Source organism: Bos taurus, chromosome 24 (assembly GCF_002263795.3).
Source record: "Bos taurus isolate L1 Dominette 01449 registration number 42190680 breed Hereford chromosome 24, ARS-UCD2.0, whole genome shotgun sequence".
Classification (NCBI taxonomy): Eukaryota; Metazoa; Chordata; class Mammalia; order Artiodactyla; family Bovidae; genus Bos; species Bos taurus.
Genome location: NC_037351.1, coordinates 4,167,630 through 4,181,289, shown reverse-complemented (window position 1 = coordinate 4,181,289; position 13,660 = coordinate 4,167,630). Strand labels below are relative to the sequence as shown.

General features: G+C 41.9%; 1 protein-coding gene across 1 annotated transcript in view; it reads right to left on the bottom strand.

Annotated features, from left to right (window-relative positions):
- Positions 1–5,806: 5,806 nt before the first annotated feature.
- CYB5A (cytochrome b5 type A) overlaps positions 5,807–13,660 on the bottom strand; it is a 33,904-nt gene continuing 26,050 nt past the window's right edge. Inside the window, 3 exon segments of the mRNA NM_174033.3 lie at positions 5,807–7,496; positions 9,365–9,399; positions 13,214–13,243. Coding sequence (NP_776458.1) covers positions 7,415–7,496; positions 9,365–9,399; positions 13,214–13,243 — 147 coding nt within the window. The 3' untranslated portion in view covers positions 5,807–7,414.

The window sequence follows — 13,660 nt, the reverse complement described above, 5'->3', positions numbered from 1 at the left end:
GTTATACATTTTCATTCAAAAAACATAAGAGAACACAATATTAAGTAAAAAGAAAGAGTCCTTTCTCTGTCTTCACACCCCACATCTTTCAAGAGGCCACTTCTACCAGAGTGCTGATTTCAGGAAGTGATGCAGTGTGTGAGTGCGATGCGAGTGACTCCCAAAGCTGGCATGACCGGATGGATGCTTCCAAGACGACAGACACGTGAAAGGACCAATGTCGTGGAGGCAGAAGGTGTTTGAGCTTCCCTGGTGGCCCAGCAGTAATGAAGCCGCCTGCCACTGCAGGAGATGCAGGTAGATGTGGGTTCAATCCCTGGGTGGGGAAGATTCTCTGGAGGAGGAAACGGCACACCACTCCAGTGTTCTTGCCTGGAGAATCCCACGGAAGAGGAGCCTGGTGGGCTACAGTAAATTCTTTACAGAATTAGTAAAGAGTTGGACAGGACTTAGCGACTGAACAACAACAGGGGCTGTTTGTGCTGAATTTTTTTTATAATTTTATTTATTTTTGGCTGTACTGGGTCTTCGCTGCTGTGCGGGCCTTCTCTAGTTGCGGCGCACGGACTTCGCACTGCAGTGGCTTTTCTTGTGCAGCACGGACTCAACAGGTTGGCTCACGGTCTTAGTTGCTCCACGGCATGTGGGATCTTCCCGAATGAGGGATGAAATCCATGTCTCCTGCATTACCCATGTCCACGGGATTCCTTCCCACGGAGCTACCAGGGAAGCCCCGTGCTGAATTTTTATAACAGCTTTATTGACCTATATTATAATCCCACACCATACAATTCACCCATTTTAAACCGCATAATTCAACGTTTTTTAGTACTGATACATTCACAGATATGTGTAGCTATCACCCTAGTCAATTTTAGAACATTTTCATTACCCCCAAAAGAAATCCCATATGCATTATCAGTCACTCCCCACTTCTCCACAGCCGTAGGCAACCCCCTTCTGTCTCTACAGATGTGCCTGTTCTGAGCACTTCATATAAATGGAGTCGTACACAGTAGGGCCTTTTGTGGCCACTTTCACTCGGCGTATTGTTTCTAGGATTCAGCCATGTTGTAACACACATAGCACTTTTTATCATCCAATAATCCTCCGTTGCATGGTTATAAAACATCTTTTATCCATTCATCTGTTGATGAACAAATACTCGGGTTGTTTCAACTTTTTGGCTATTATGAACAACGCTGCTGTGAACATTTATGTACAAGTTTTTGTATGAGTTTTCTGTTGTTTTAGTCGCTAAGCTGTGTCCAACTCTCTTGGACCCCATGGACTGTAGCCCACCAGGCTCCTCTGTCCATGGGATTTTCCAGGCAAGAGTACTGGAGTGGGTTGCCATTTCCTTCTCCAGGGGATCTTCCTGACCTAGAGATCAAACTCATGTCTCCTGTTTAGTAGGTGGATTCCTTACCACTGTGCCACTTGGAAAGTCCCTTTGTATGAGTACCTGTTTTCAATTTTATTGAACATATTGAATTTGGGGGTCATAGGTAATTCTATGTTTAATTTCTTTTAAACTGAAGTATAGGGTGGTACAGTGGTAAAGAGTCTGCCTGCCAGTGTTGGAGACGCAGGAGATATATGTTCAGTCCCTCAGTCAGGAAGATCCTCTGGAGTAGGAAATGACAACCCACCCCAGTATTCTTGCCTGGAAAATTCCATGGACAGAGGAGCCTAGCAGGCTACAATCCATTGAGTCCCAAAGAGTCAGGCATGACTGAGCACACACGCACATAATTGACTTACGATGTGTTAATTTCTATCATACAGCAAAGTGACTCAGTTATATATACATTCCCTTTTTAATATTCTTTTCCAATATGATTTAGCATAGGAATGTTTTAACTTTTTAAGGAACTGCCGTCTTGTTTTCATCAGTGGCTGCACCATTTTACATTTCCACCAGCAATGCACAAGGGTTCCAATCTCTCCATATCTTTGTCAACACTTGCCACCATCAGATTTTTTATTATGGCCTTCCCAGTGGGTGTGAAGTGGTATCTCACTGTGGCTTTGACTTCCATTTCCTAATGACTAATGCTGGTTGAAATTAACTCATTTATGTGCTCATTGGCTTTGTACATCATCTTTGGAGAAATGTACACTCAGATCCTTTGCTTATTTTTCAATTGATATTATCTTTTATTGCATTGTAAGAATTCTTTCAGTTCAGTTCAGTTCATTTCAGTCGCTCAGTTGTGCCCGACTCTTTGCGACCCCATGAATCGCAGCACTCCAGGCCTCCCTGTCCATCACCAACTCCCGGAGTTCACTCAGACTCACGTCCATCAAGTCAGCGATGTCATCCAGCCATCTCATCCTCTGTCGTCCCCTTCTCCTCCTGCCCCCAATCCCTCCCAGCATCAGAGTCTTTTCCAATAAGTCAACTCTTCGCATGAGGTGGCCAAAGTACTGGAGTTTCAGCTTCAGCATCACTCCTTCCAAAGAAATCCCAGGGCTGATCGCCTTCAGAATGGACTGGTTGGATCTCCTTGCAGTCCAAGGGACTCTCAAGAGTCTTCTCCAACACCACAGTTCAAAAGCATCAATTCTTCAGTGCTCAGCTTTCTTCACAGTCCAACTCTCACATCCATACATGACCACTGGAAAAACCATAGCCTGGACTAGACGGACCTTTGTTGGCAAAGTAATGTCTCTGCTTTTGAATATGCTATCTAGATTGGTCATAACTTTCCTTCCAAGGAGTAAGCGTCTTTTAATTTCATGGCTGCAGTCACCATCTGCAGTGATTTTGGAGCCCCAAAAAATAAAGTCTGACACTGTTTCCACTGTTTCCCCATCTATTTGCCATGAAGTGATGGGACCAGATGCCATGATCTTAGTTTTCTGAATGTTGAGCTTTAAGCCAACTTTTTCACTCTCCATTTTCACTTTCATCAGGAGGCTTTTTAGTTCCTCTTCACTTTCTGCCATAAGCGTGGTGTCATCTGCATATCTGAGGTTATTGATATTTCTTCTGGCAATCTTGATTCCAGCTTGTGCTTCTTGCAGCCCAGCATTTCTCATGATGTACTCTGCATGTAAGTTAAATAAGCAGGGTGACAATATACAGCCTTGACGTACTCCTTAGAAGTCCCTTATTAAATATATGATATGCAAATATTCTCCCCCATTCTGTGTGTAGTCTTTTCACTTGCTTGATGGGGTCCTTTAAAACACAGAGTTGTTAATTCTGAAGAAATTCAGTTTATTTCTTCTTTTGTAGTTTGTGGTTTTGGTATCACTATCTAAGAAATGATCACCTACTCCAAAATCATCAAGAACTATGCCTATGTTTTCTTCCAAAATAATTATGAACCTTGTACTGTGTTTTTGAACTGGTTAACTGAGAAAGTGAATGTGAGAGCAATGCTATGACTTGTATTAAATATGTCCATCTGACAATTCTCAGATGACTTCTTCCTGAAGAGCTATCACATGACAAGCATAATCATAAAGGTGAAATAAATTCAGTTAGGAATAAAATATAAGGACAATGAAACAAGAGTTCTCAAAGTGATTGAATGTTCGCCACAGGATCAATGTTACTTAGACATATCATGTGAATTTTAAATTCTTTCTACCAGAACTTTTCTAATTGTTCAGTTATTACCACAATTCCTCCATGGCTCTAAGAATATCTAAAAAATAGAATTTTCTTATCTAAAATGTCATTTTAATGGTTTCTTAAATTATTTGGATTGAAGGTAAACAATTTTTGCAGTTGTACCTTTTGTATCCTTTTTTTGGAGGCTGTTAGCTGCAGATATAAGCAAGCTTGTTTCACTTGGGGACTTCTCCGGTGGTCCATTGGCTAGGACTCTGAGCTCCCAATACAGGGGGCCTGGGTTCAATCCCTGGTCAGGGAACTATATCCCACAAACTCCAACTAAGATTTGTTGCAGCCAAATAAATAAATATAAATAAGTGTTTTAAAATTTTGTCTCCAAGCATCCTTGGGATTGGTGCACTGGGATGACCCTGAGGGGTGGTATGGGGAGGGAGGTGGGAGGTGGGTTCAGGATGGGGAACACGTGTACACCCATGGCAAATTCATGTTGATGTATGGCAAAACCAATACAATATTATAAAGTTAAAAAAAAATGAATTGTACTTCCCCTTGACTGAATATTTTTATTGTCTATGTATTGAACCTATAGATAAATGCACAGCATGCATTCACCATTAATTTTAGCATTTTTGCAGTAACAGAACTAAAAAACAAATGAAACTGTCAAAAAAAATTTTTTTTGTCTCACTTGTTTCTTTCTTCTTTAAGGGAATGGTGCAGTCCACTCACAGCCCTACCCCAAAAGTATTACTGTTTCACCGCCAACCTCAAACATTGAGCCAACTTTAGTTGGAAAAGCCAAATACCACCAGGTGCAGAAACTGACCATGGGATCAGAAAGACCTGCCCTTAGCAGCTAACCTTTACTTAAGAAATTCTGCCTCCGAAGTTCACAGGGGTGATTATCACGACTTAAGGGTTCTTTGCATCAGCAACCTCACTAGGAAAGTGGAATAACTAGGAAGATACTTAGGCATGAGGCAACAGCAGACAGAAGCAAAATGCAGGGTTACCTATTTCTCCATTTTTTTAGGACTTTCCTTGAGAGATGCATCATTGCCACCCACAACTTGGATTTGTTTTCTATCTTGATGGAAAGGTTCATGTTTGACTTTCAAAAAAACAAATTAAGACTGTGATTTATGTTTTAGAATTTAGAGAATGACTGCGAGATCTTTCAGGTTCTCAAACAACTGTTGATTACAAAACATGCCTCCAGGTGAGCCCCCCGCCCCTCCTCCAGTCACCATGGGAATCCCTTGAATCGCTTTCTACAGTTTCTAGAGATTGAGGCCAGGCTTCCTGCATAAAACAGCTTCCTCTCCGGTTGCCCTCCCCCCAAGTCAGTCCACCCTTGTGGCAGCTGGACACAGCAGATGGGGAAATCCAGCCCGATGCCTGCCATCACGTCTTCTCTTCCATGCCCACTCCTCCTAGGGCTGTGATCAGGCTCGCAGAGGGCAGGGGTGATATGAAAGCTTGTCTTTGCTAATGCTGGTGGCACAGGAGTGGACCCTGATCTCTAAGGGCGACTGTGGACTACCCCCAGTCCCAGAGCTCCCCACCCTGATATGGAGCCAAACCAAACTGGGCTTCCAGATAAGGTGACAGTGAAGACACAGCAGCCAGGGCAGAGCAGAAAGAGGCGTCTAGAGGCTGGGGCGACCCAGCTTCACAGATTCTGCACACGGACAGGACACGGCTTTTAACTGTAAATACTGCAATCACAGTCACTCTGCCCAAATTTCCCATTCCAAGTATCTCATCCTCATCCTAATTTAAAGCAAGCTTCTCTCTAAGTGATCCAGATGAGGGACATACAAATAATTCACTGGAGTGTGAGTTTGGTGGTCATTTCAAGCTTCACAGGAACCAGCTATGGGGCTGGGGGCCGGGGATGGGGGTCCTGCCTCAATCGCTTTGGTTATACTGTTTATTTCCAGACACACGATTCATGATCATGCTGAAAACCACATCCGGAGCCGTGAACCAACTGCTCCACTATCCCAGAGGAAGAACTGGGGGACTCGACATGGAAACCCTTGATAGGTAGCATCAAAAAGCAGGGTGAAGGTCCACGGTTACTTTTATTTAGCTGACCTATTCATGACTATACAGTAATGACGGCACGTTACAGCAGAGCCTGCTGACTTGTCTGTGGATGTACCAACATGCAGAGGGAGGCGGGCGCTTCAAGTCCATCACGAGAGGCATGAGTTTTGTTCCAGGAATATGTTTATTAAAATCTGAACAAAGGAGTCCTCTGCCAGGCATTTTCCCATGTGATACAGACACCTCCCCCACTGCCCTCCAACACTCACTCTAACCTCCAGTCACAAAAGAGGCAGAGGGTGGTACATGTCATTGATTATAAAAATCTATGAATGTTCTGAAATTTAAACAACGTCTTTAATGTGCTTTAGATATTTCTGATGAATGCCGTGGCTCGTCAGTCAGCTAGCACGCCAACGGACAATCATCGCTAACTATGATGTATTTCGAGTCTATAAATTCATCTCTCAAGTTTTTTGAGAGAGGAAAAAAAAGCACAGGGTAGAGAATAAACAAGAATGGGATGGTTGAATCAGAGTCACACCAGAGTTCCCTCGGGCCTGTCACTAGAGCTAAATTTCTTCAAAAATCAAGACTCCGAATGTCCCATAATCTCGTGTGTGTTTGTACAAATTAGTGAATCACTAGTTCAAGACATTTTAAAAATTGTCTGGGACCTCTTTGACCCACATGCTATTTGGCAGTGTGTAGTTCCACCTGCAAATATTTTGATATTTCCAGCTTTTTTTCTTTTTTCCATTACTGCCTAGCTTCATTGATTTGCAGTCTGAGAAAATGCTTTGTAGGATTTCTTCTCTTTGAATTGTGACCCATAATGTTGTCTACCTCAATCAAACTTTCGTCTGAGCTTAAAAATGTGTATTTTGATGTAGTAGAAGAAAATATTCTATAAATGCTGATTAGATTCCCGCCCCCCGCCTCCCCCCACCCCCCCCCAAAAAAAACCCAGACTCGGGAATCAAGATTTCATTATGGGGGCAGAAAAGCAGTTTTCACTTCCGAAGGAGAGTCTGTAAAACCTGAGAAACTGTTAGCTGAGAATCTCTGTGCAATCAAAACCTTTGTGCAAACTGTTTAAGCTCAGAGATGGGCCAGCGGCAATGTTCTCTCATGGTTCTTAGGCTTCTTGTTGACATTGCTGGTGTTTTTAATCAAAGACGGGATTGAGTATCTTTTCTAGGTCTTGGAGGCCACTTTCTCTTTTTATCATCTATCTGACTGTTTTTTTGTAGAACAATTATTAGAAATCTTTAAGCTATTATTTCTGGGCCTTCTTAAAAAAAAAAAAACAACCTACACTAGAAACATGCAAAATCTGATGATTCAATTAGATGAAGCAGCACAAGAAACGACCCAAGGACACCCCTCCTTACCTCAGACAACTTGGGTCTGAAAGATGAGCGCATTAAACGACCGCCAAGTAATCAGATTCTAAACATTAAAGACAATCATATACCCAACAGACAGCTCAGCATGGTGGTATGTTTTAAAAGATCATGTCCACAATAAGCAAATGATGTAGTGATGGAACAGCAAAACAAAGTTGGTGAATAAGAAGGCACACTTTAGAAGTTCAATAGTCCAAAGAATGGAACAGTTATGGTTTGTTTTGTGTCTAATGTAGGAGGAAAGGAAAATAGGTGTATTCAGATTATTTTCAGGTGAAGGGTTTGTCAGTTGAAGTTAAGAGTGGTGGCTTCTTTCTCCCTGGACCAAAGCAGTCTTTTCTTCCATTGGCTTCTGAGAATGTGTTTAGTTCTCCGAAGTGTAGAGGTGATATATCAGGGCTACAAACAGCGCTGAGATAGCTGGGATCAGCCAGTTGGTCCACCAGCTGGAAAGAAAGAGCAATGACGCTTGCGTGATGTTCCATGCAGGAGACTCAAAACTCTGCTCCGTCTCCTTACCATGACAGTCACCATGGAGTGTTCTATTACCCCTCTAACCTTTCTGGATGAAAAGCTCACTCTAAATTGCTAAAAGGGAAGTGAGTACAACATATGTCCTGGTATAACACATGTCCTGGTATACCAGGACAACGGCTCCACCCCTCCAGCCTTATAAGAAACTGAATGCCCTTACAGTGCCACTTAGATCTATTTCTATAATTTTACACAAACAGCTATGAATCACTCCCTCAACAGATGCCACCAAGGACTAGTGACTTATCCAAAGGACATCAATTCTGGGTTTCATATCACAAGTTCAGAAAAGTAAACAGGTATTGATCTAGATACGCCCGTAAGTTAACAATGGCACTGAACTGTGAAGCAGAAGAGCAGGTTTCTCATTTAAAGAAAGCCATCAGCAGGCTCCACAGCCAAGGGCTAATTGTGTGCCCCGAGCTGCAAAGCTAAGGGATGTGAAGCACACGGTTACTAAGGTTGCTACCAGCACCGCAGCTCAACATTCTGTGATTCTGGTTAGAAAATCTAATTGCCACTTGTGTGCAGTAGGTTTAATGTGTTAAGAAACAGCATGCCCAAATGACTGACTCTGCAGTCCATAGATGTGAATTCACAAAAATCCCAATTTATATACTGTTCAGTCCCAATACATTGCTCTACTATAAATGACAGATTAATCAGGGGCAGGGCTGGAAAGATCATTAATACAGATATGAACTTTTAGAATCTGGAGAAAGAGCAGGTAACAGCTGACACACACGTGACGGTTTCTGTCATAAACTTCCTGTCCTTTAATACTCTTCACAAATAGCAAGTTCTAAATCAAGATTTAAATTGCAAAAGGATTACGAGTGTAATTTGGTAGGTTTTCAGTTTCCATTTAGGAGGAGACGGACATTTCAGGGTAAAGCAAGAGGAAATACTGCGGGGAATGTACCAGAATATGAGCAGCCTGGGGGCAGCAAACTTAGGGCAGAATATAACAGGCAGGAGTGTGTGGCTTCGAGCTTGGGTCCAAAAAATTGTATTTGATGGCAGTCCATAAGTCAGGATGGTAGAACAACCAAAAACGTCAGGATGATCTTGTGCGTGCTAGGTCGAATCTGACTCTGCAACCCCGTGGACTGCAGCCCACCAGACTCCTCTGTCCATGGGATTTCCCAGGCAAGAATACTGCAGTGGGTTACCATTTCCTCCTCCAGGGGATCTTACCGACCCAGGGATCGAACCTGAATCTCCTTCTTTGGGAGGCAGATTCTTTACCACTGAGCCACCTGGGAGCTATCAATATGATCTTAAACTATATGAAGAAATCAAGTGCCTAGAACAAGTGACTCAAGCTATTACTTGGATCACTGGGTTCAATTTCAGGACAGACTAGAAAAGGGACAAGGGGAAAACCGAACCATGCTTAGGGAGATATAATCATGACAATTTAAGAAACTGGCCACATATCAAATGAGGAAGGATATGGAATGTTCGCCTAAAGATAGAAAGGTTGTCCAGCCCACAGAGGGGAGAAGGAGCCTCCGTTTGCTCTGCTCCTCCAGGGAGGTATGGCAGCAGGGTGAGACGTGGGGTTGTCTGAAATGTCTGAGCCATCTGACAGTTTAGGAAGGAAGGCCCTGGGCAGTCTGGGTGCTAAGTGGAGAGGACCCCGACCTGTCCACAGAGAGGAGCATGGCGGGAGCTCAAGCAACAGAGATGCCTCGAGTGTGGGGAGAGACCCTCTAGCCCAACTCTGATTCTAGGAGCCTTCTGATCGGTCATACTTTTAAAGAAAACTACCACATACCTGGGATTTGAATCAATGGTAGTAATAATACTTTCCTGAAACACAAGAAAAGGTAAGTTAAAGGGAATATCTGAACGTTCATTCAATTCACTATAACCTGCTTTAAAATAAGATCACAACAGTTTATTCAATTCATTAGTCTTATTCAATGCATTCTTCAAAAAAAAAAGTCTGAAGGGAAAATGACATCATAATCTTCACTAATATACCCAAACTCACCATTTTTTCAGAAGAAAAAAAAATTTAAGAAGGGTCTCTATTTAAATTACTTACGAACATAACCTCGAAAATTTGCAAGAAAATGTTAAAAATTAATAGGCTACCTAATTCTGTACCTGACAGACATTTAAATGCTTAATGTAGAAACTGAACACAGGTATCACTTATACATACAAAAAATGTATCATTATCTTTAAGGAGATCAGTTTCATTCTTCAAAAGCAGGAATGAAATGTTCAGTAAAACATCAGTTATTTCATCAAATCTCATAGAAGTAAAAGCTTACCCAGATTATATTAAAAAAAGTGTCAAAACAGCAAAAGAGACACTGATGTATAGAACAGTCTTATGGACTCTGTGGGAGAGGGAGAGGGTGGGAAGATTTGGGAGAATGGCAATGAAACATGTAAAATATCATGTAGGAAACGAGTTGCCAGTCCAGGTTCGAAGCACGATGCTGGATGCTTGGGGCTGGTGCACTAGGACGGCCCAGAGGGATGGTATGGGGAGGGAGGAGGGAGGAGGGTTCGGGATGGGGAACACATGTATACCTGTGGCGGATTCATTTTGATATTTGGCAAAACTAATACAAATATGTAAAGTTTAAAAATAAAAAAAAAATAATAACAAAATTTAAAAAAAGTGTCAAAAAAAAAAAGAAGTGGCATTTAAATTGTAACAGTCTGGACCACCTTTCCTGGTCTTCTTTAACTCTGGCAGGTTTTTAAAAAAAAAAAACAAAAAACAAAAAAAAACTGGCGGCCTCGCAGGCTGACATCACACCGTCACCCACCAAGAAATCCTCAGATGCCAGGGGCATTCACAGCTGCCTCCTGGTTTACCCTCCAACACCTTCTGAGAAAGGTCCTTCCTATCAGTACCATGAAAATGAGCTGCAGATGGCTCTGGGAAGACACAGTCTGCCCCAAACAATGGGGTAACCAAGGCCAAGTAGGATGTAAGCTTTTTCGGGCTTGAAAAGTTGTTAAGAAGCACTCCTGAAGCTCCACACCAGCAAAGCATTAGTGCCTCACAGGAGGGTAGATGGAAATAATGCAGCTGTAGTTTCCCAAAGCACAAATAAAAAAGCATTAGCGAACATTCACTGATCTGCAGCAAGGCAATGCTACACACAGCAAAGCGCATTAAAGACATTCCCGTAAAAAGGCAGAAACCTTCCAGGGGAAAATCAGGCAAAGCAGTTATGACACCCACCAACCTGGAGACATGGCCTTTAAGATTCCTGACACAGGAGGAGGGAAAAACACAGTCATTCAAATAGAAAACTTCACAGTCATTATCTTTTGAAGCAACATTAAATCTCAAGAGACTACAAAAGTATTCATAACTACTGCAAGATTAGTTTTCACATTTTGTATAGGCAAATAAAATGAACAAGGATTACAAGAGGTAACTGGACAATGTGAAAATATTATTTAGCTATTAGAGACATACAAAGACATAATCAGTTCTGAAACAAATGCAATAGTCCATTTAAGGTGAAGTGTTATTGGCACACTAGAAAGCTAAGCCTGAAACAGTGAACAGAGGTTATTCTGTCACGCCCAGCACATGCACTGCACCAAACGTGCTAACAACTCTGCATGGAAACTCGCTGGCCTGCCTTCCTCCACCTTCGTTGCTACCATGAGTGGAATGCACTACTCGGGTGCGGTGACCACCAGCAACAACAAAGATCCTCCAGAGAGCTGCACTGTAAAAGACAATACGCACTTTTTGATGGCTTATTGTCTGTTAGATAATAACCCAGGGATGCTTCAGCGTTAAGACAAGTCTGAGTCACCACTTAGCATTGGGCCCCAGTTGGGTTTTAGTATGGAACTGACTAATCTGTCAAGGAAGATGGGGGAAAGCCTGCGGTCTTTATTACAGGCTGTGCCTCCTGTTCACACAGTGAACTTGAGGGGTTCAGCTTCAGGTAGGAAAAGGGGAGTGATGAAATCAACACGTGATAAGCTCTCATGCAAAGCTCATCCACGTCATTTATAAGTTCATCTGACTAAGCCCATTCCTTCACTGGAAGGCTTCCCTAAAGATACTGCTGATGGAGTGATGCCTTTTATGCAAAGGTCGGAGCCTACAGAGGCTTGAGAGACTCACGAGCACTACGCCTTAAATGGTGCTAGCAGTGGTTCTACAGTGTGTGACCTTGAACGAAGTCAAAGCTTGGAACAAGGTGGAATTTCATTCTTTACATTCTGGTAGGTCCAGGAGCTCCCCTATGATACCTTGAGAATCAAATCAACTCACTTACATAGCAAAGGTTTTAAGACGGCAACCATAGAAACCTATCAGTAGGTACTGCCATTACTGATACCCTCCATGTCAAATTGATAGATCTGGATTTGCTCACTTAAAACTGCACTGTCTCTGTATTTATTAACACAAATAGCTTAACTTGGTAACTCAATCTGTTTCCCTCTGGAGGGTTCAATCTAATACTTGTTGGTACATCTTATTTCACAATTCAGTTTAAGCAGGCAGCATTTCAAAAATTCAGACCACAGTGTATGTTTATCAGCCTGGAAACAGATGGATAGTTATACAGACACAACAAAGAACTCTCTTCTCCTAGTAAGCTACAAGCACAAGAAAGATACACCTAGAAAAGTGTCCATGTGTTTGCTTCTGGCCTTGAAAACCAGCAAGTTCCAGCCCCGCACTCCCCCACTTCTGCTCTGCAGTAAGCAAAGCCATGTATGTTCTAGAGGAGCAAAGAGTGCGTCTCTCGGGAGTAAAGTGATTGTGTGGGAGACCTTAGCTCTGACTGGTGCTTTCTGCTGGCAGGAATCGTGGTTCAGGACACGGTTGGCTCTATATCAGTTCTAAGCTCAGGTGATGAGCCTTATCAAATCCTCATTTTACTATAGCTGAATGATATGTGCCAAGATAACATACTGAACACCTAACAGGAGAAATTACACTTATTCCCTGACAGACTTTGAAGAAAAAGCAAAAGACTTGAAGCACCAGAGAATTTCAGCAGTCCAAAAGGGAGCCTCAAAGAAGGCACTAGGTCATATAAATGAGCTGATCAGTTCAGAGAGAAGGCGGGTGAGCCTGGGCATAAAAGGAACATCACTGGAATTATTTCCTTTCCTAAGGAAAAATGCATCAAAAAGTTATTTAATTAGCATTCAATTCAACCAGTAAATATTTATTGAACACCTACTATGTCCCAGAGATGTGGAGATGAAGAAGACATTGACAGACACCTTAAAGGTTTAAGTATGAAGACTCTACTGAGATTTTAAGTTCTCTGAAAAGAAGACTTTTGTCAAATGTTTCAGTTCAGAAGCACAATGCTACTTATGTAAATAAAAAGTAGAAGTAGCCCTTCAAAAGTTATCTGCTGATAATGATGATGGAAATGTTATTTTAAGTATTGACAATCTTATGAGGAGAACATAAAGCTATCCTAATAAAATATACTGATGGATCTAAACAGACAAAAAATTTTGCTGGAGCCAACAGGGTACATAGTCATCTAACTTAGAAAGACCTGTGCTGGTCTCAGGTAAGTAAATGACCTTTGCCCTCCAGTTTGACAGGTATGAAATACAACGAAGATAATGTAGCCACCGAGATACCAGAGATGGTCACACATACCGAAGGCTTGGTTATCTTTGATCTGTCATCCTGCAATAAAAAAACAAAGCCCATTACGAATGGAAAAACATCTACAAAATTACCATTTCTGAAGTGTTCGCTTTTACTGACATTTAAAACACTGCTATTCAATAATTAGCATTTTAGGTTCTACCCAAGTTATTAAATACCCAGTTTGATCCATCCGACTGCAACAATTTAAAGTGCTGAGACGTATTGTGATCTAGAGTTCCAAAATTTAAAATAGTGTTTTTGATAGTCATATTTATATGCTGATCTGTATATACATTTATTAGACTCAGATTCTGATCTGTAATTCAGGGAGCAGCTGAGATCTAATTAGATTTTTCCTTTCTTTCCTCTGAAACTGCCTTTCAGGTGTGTGTATATACGTGTATGGGTGTGCAATCTGTGTGGTATACTCAGTGAATTCCTGCAGTCTCTCAA